The sequence below is a fragment of the Nestor notabilis genome, unplaced genomic scaffold (assembly GCF_000696875.1).
Source record: "Nestor notabilis isolate BGI_N333 unplaced genomic scaffold, ASM69687v1 scaffold1223, whole genome shotgun sequence".
NCBI lineage: Eukaryota > Metazoa > Chordata > Aves > Psittaciformes > Psittacidae > Nestor > Nestor notabilis.
The window spans coordinates 22723-27925 of NW_009923052.1; the positions used below are offsets into that span (position 1 = coordinate 22723).

Below are 5203 nucleotides of genomic sequence, written 5' to 3' on the forward strand. Positions count from 1 at the left end.
CTCTTGATGCAGCCCAGGACACAATCAGCTTTCTGGGCTCCAAGTGCACATTGCCAGGTCACATCCAATTTTTCACCCACCAGTATCCCCATGTCCTTCTCCTCAGGGCCTCTCCAATCCCTTCATCTGCCAGCCAGTACTGATCCTGGGTATTGCCCTGACCTGGATGCAGAACCTTGTGCTTGGCCCTGTTGAACTTCATGAGTCTGCAATGTAGTCAGAACATAAATTGCTAAATGGGTCATCCAAAATGTGTGTGTTGCACAAGAAGCCAGAATATTCTTTTAATTTTAGGGGAAAAAAACATAGTTTAGCTGTTAAAAATCATTCTATGAAACACTTTGCAGGGAAGTTCTGGGAGAATCCAGTATTGCCTGCAGTAACATCCCCAGCGTTGTACATAGTGGAAGCAGCTTGCAGACTGAACAGGTCTTAGAAACTGCTTACTTTTCTTTTGGCTAGAATTCTACTTGCTGTTCATATACATAAAAATATATTCTGCTGTCTTGCTGAATATATTCAAGGCATTCATTAAATTGGCAATGAAAAAGAAAAAATCCAGGATATTTTTTTTTTTATTCGTAGTTACATATGCTCAGTAATATTCACAAGAACTTTGCCAAGGGATTTACACATAATGTTTTTTAAATTGTGTTGATGCACTTTTTATAACTATGTTGGGGTTTATTTTTATATTGCCTATTAAGTCTCCTTTTATTCCTCTGTAGGTAAGAAATCTCTGCTACATGGTAAGCAGAAGAGAGAAACTGAAGTTGTCTCACAGTAAAGTACATGAACAGGTCTTCAATTTGCAAGTCCAGCTCATTAATCAGGAAATCGCTGCAGGTAATCATAAATATAAAATATTTACACATTCTGTCTGTATTTAAACTAAAAAAAATGTGCTCTCTTTATGTTCCTGAGTGTTTTTAATCCTGTACATCTGCCTTTAAAAACTTTCTTTCAAGTACATAGCAGAAGTAGCAATACACACAAGACAGTTTCTTAAAATATGTACTTGGATATCTGTTTTATGGCTATTATTTATCAATCACTATGGCATCCAGCTGGCAGAAATGAGCTTGTGGTGGTCTCTAGGTTTTTGCTGCCCTTGGCTGCTGGTTTATGGTAGTATTTCCCCACAGCAAGCTCTGCACTGCTCTTTGGTTCTCCAGTTGAGAAGGTTTTTTTGCTTGCTGTCATACTTGGTTCCTTCAGGCAAGAAAGAAGAGTGACTGATAGGAATTGCTGTTGTTCTCCTGTTGCCTCACATGCTTGATGAGCAGTGCAAAGAGGCACTTCTTAGCTTGCCATCTGCAGTTACTCTCCTTCCCTCAAAAAGAGTTTTAAGTACTCTGGTTTTTAAGAGTGAACAGTAACTGCTTAGGAATGCTGATGTACCAAACCCCACTCTGCCCTTCATTTTTATAGTGACTATTTTGAAATAAGGAACACAACATTTGGAAAGAGGAAGAGTATACATTACAGTGCAATTACTTTTTATTTCTTCTTTCAGGATACATATTATGCTTTTAATGACTTAAGAGTGAAGTCTATGAGGTTTTGGTTTGGTTTCTTTCTTTTTTCCTCTATCACTGAAACACAGGTTTCATCAGTACTGACAAGCTGGGGTTTTTAAACTGTTTTAGATCAGACTGGTACTTTGTGAAGTGTCAGTATTCTAAAGCACTTTGGTTTTCTGTAACTGCATTTACAGTGCTGGGCCTGGAGAAGAGAAGGCTCTGGGGACACCTTAGAACAGTCTTCCAATACCTAAAAGGGATCTACAAAAAAATCTGGAGAGGGACTTTTTACAAGGGCATGCAGTGGCAGGACAAGGGGAAATGGTTTTAAAGTGAAGGAGGGGAGATTTAGATTAGATACAAGGAATAAATTCTTCCCTGCGAGGGTGGTGAGGCACTGGCACAAGTTGCCCAGAGAAGCTGTGGCTGCCCCATCCCTGGCAGTGTTCAAGGCCAGGTTGGAAGGGGCTTGGAGCAACCTGGTCTAGTGGAAGGTGTCCCTGCCTGTGGCAGGGGGTTGGAACTGCATGAGCTTTAAGGTCCCTTCGAACCCAAACCATTCTATGGTTCAATGATTTCATTAGAAATGTCTACTAAATTTATTTTATGACGTTGCAAATACAAGTGCTTTTTTTAATGCTTATTAGAAAGGCTTGATAGCTATTTTGCAATGAGTGCTGTATGCATATAATATCATAAAGACTAATATTCTGGGGTGAAAAGACACTTAAAGGGTAGAGAGTTTTATAATACAAAGCAGAGAGTTGAACCAAGTCCAAACTGGAACTCAGTTTGAAGCATTGTTTTTTCTCCATCCAAAACTGAATATGAACCTTTTTTATAGCTTTGTTGGAACTACTTCAGTCATATCTCAGAACTGGTTCAATTCACTGGCTTAAAGCCCTGTATAAAGGGCACACTGTTGTTTTTAATGGAAATGCTGAAATGCTTACCTACATTCTGAAACTGTGAATAATTTGGAACAGTTTTTATTATTGCAGCTTCTCTTTAATATCCTAAATAATTTCACACTAATGGTTTGCAAATGCTTCTTATTGTGACCTTCTAATGGACTGTAAGACTTGTTACAGATAACAAAATGATTACCCTCTTCTACGAAAAGCTTTTTTTTCTTCTGTCCTCTTGTGTCTTTTTCCTCTAGGCCATACCCTGACAAGTGCACTAGAGAACACACTGTTCTACCCACCTCCCAGGATCACGCTGAAGTTAAAAATGCCCAAGTCAGCACTAGGAGATTGCAAAAATAACTCGCTGAAGCCTGGCAACAGACCGCTTTCTCCTGACAACAACAGCACTGTTTATGGCAAGCGGAGCGTGCCGATGTCAAAGGAATCATTTGAGATTAAAGCAAAATCTTATGCCAGGTATCAGCATGAGAGCAGAAGTAACGGGTTGCTGGCAGGGATTGGAAAGCCTCGGAGCGAGGCAAAGGATTCTGGCCCCACGCAGATGCTGGAGTTTCACCGGGGCCAGCCTTCTGGGAAGCCCTTAGCGCTCCAGGCTGCTTTGCACGGACAGTCTTCCATTGGGAATGGGCGGGTGCAGCAGGATAACTCAAGGCTGGCAACAAAGTCCAATGGCCTGATGGGCAGGGCTGGAGATGTGAGCCAGAGAGACAGCTCTAGCCAGACGCCCTATGAACAGGAGTCTCTGCTCACGGCTCACTTGGCCAGCCAGAGCAGTTTCAGAAAGTCCACCATAGAACACTTTAGTCGGTCCTTCAAAGAGGCTACCAATAGCCTGGTGAGGACCACAGAAGATCTCCGGTGCTGTGACAAGCCAACAAGAAGACTTGCAACAAAAGACCGCTTGTGGAGCAAGCAGACGCTGGAAGGTGCTCCGTACCAGGACAACGATGGGTACTGTCCTGACTTAGAGCTGAGTGACTCTGAAGCAGAAAGTGATGAAAACAAAGAGCAAGTGAGGTTAAGACGAAGTAGCTCAGAGAGAGAAAGCCCAAGTAAGGACTTCGGAAGAGATTGTCACAATAGAAACAAAAAGAACATGATTTCTCACAGTTCGGTACAAAGGTGATTAGAAGCCCCCACGGGGTAACTCAGCCTTTACATATTCCGGTGTACCAGTGCAAAGCTCAGCATCAAAAGGTTCCAGAAAATAGTCCAGGACCTACATTAGAAAGAGTTGTGATAGGGGATAGGGGAAGGGGAGAGAAATCAGTAGTTCTGTTCAACTGTGAATTGGCTTACAGTCTCCGCAAGGTTAACTCTGTTGTTGCAAGGTCATGTGGAAATGGATGTGTTTTAATTGGAGGGTAACATCTGGGAGAGCACGAAGCAGTTACTCTTTGTGTAAATTCGGGGAACTGCTTCCCCTTGCTGGTTTCTGTGCGAGGCAATGTGCTCGTGTTATGTCCATCTTGTGGTAGTGGACAGGTATTAAAGAAGTCCTTGCATTGCTCTAATGCGTTGCAAAAGAGTGCAGACGGAGACACTGAAACTGCATTCATGTGGCACCTGCAGTAAGGCTTTGATCCAGCAACGCACTTGCGGATGAAGTTAAACACGTGAAAAGTCCTGCTGGTTTCCTCCTGGGAACGTTCGTGCTCCAATCTCTGAGCGCATGCCGGTGTGCTCTGCTGGATCAGGCCCAAAGTGACTACTAAGTGACTATCTTATTCTGCAGGAGGCTTTGAGCTGCAGTGGTGTGTGCAGGCTCCTTGCGGAGGGTGGAAGCAAGTGTTGCTCGCGCTGCCAAACTCGCTGACCTCTAGCCGTGCCCCTGTTCCCTGCTCTTGCTGAAGGTTGTGTTTCTCTTCACAATAATTTGCTTACTTTGTAAATATACAACTTCTAGTACTTCGATTTTTTTTAATCTCTGTACATAGTTGCTTGTTGTGGGATGCACTTGTAAATATTTTACCCAGCTAACAAGTACAGATGGCTAATTTTGTGGATAGTGTTTACAAAAGTAGATGTACTACTTCAAAGAAAAATGCTATTTAACACTTAGGCAATCACCGGTGATGCCAGGTTCCTCTTGAAACTGAGATTTCATGTCCAGAGGTGTTTGTACCTGGTACTTTTTTGCAGGCTCAAATTTTCAGCCCTGGTTGCCTGAGTGCAGGCATGGGAGCCTTAATTCTGGCATTGAGGTCTGTAAAATTTTAGCCAGTCATCATTTGGAGTAGCCTTTTTTTTTTTTTTTTTTTTTTTTTTTTTTTTTTTTTAAATTCTGAAAAATCTGTTCTTTTATTAAGCTGCTTTTCAACCTCTGGATCAGTTGCTGTTTCCCAAACTAGCACTGTTTCGTCTGTCCTTTAAAATTAGCAATTGTTAAGTAGTGATTAAACTTCAGCCAGGACCGAGGAAGCGGGAAGGGAAGGGAATTCTTTTCCGTTTGTTTCAATGACAGGGGATTTTTGTTCAAACACAACCAACCTTCTTGCTTTCCAGATGGTGTCCTGTCGATGAGCAAAGTAACTGCACTGGTTTTCTCTGAAATGCTGTACATTTCATAAACATGCCACATCCTCTGTCCCTACACTGCTGGCTGAAATGGGCCTTAGGTTGTATAGGGCACGTCATCCACCTCCTTTCTTTGAGGGTTTGTTTTGTCTAAAAACAAAAGGTGTTCCCCACCCAGCATGAAGATGACTATGCAGAATCCAAACCACAACCTGGTTTTCTTCATTGTCTTAA

General features: G+C 42.3%; 1 protein-coding gene across 1 annotated transcript in view; it reads left to right on the forward strand.

The window, feature by feature from the left end:
• JADE3 (jade family PHD finger 3) overlaps positions 1-3578 on the forward strand; it is a gene marked incomplete at its 5' end in the record, with an annotated part of 21211 nt that extends 17633 nt beyond the window's left edge. The window contains 2 exons of the mRNA XM_010011915.1: positions 729-846; positions 2686-3578. Coding sequence (XP_010010217.1) covers positions 729-846; positions 2686-3578 — 1011 coding nt within the window. The remainder of the gene's footprint in view (positions 1-728; positions 847-2685) is intronic.
• Positions 3579-5203: the final 1625 nt, after the last annotated feature.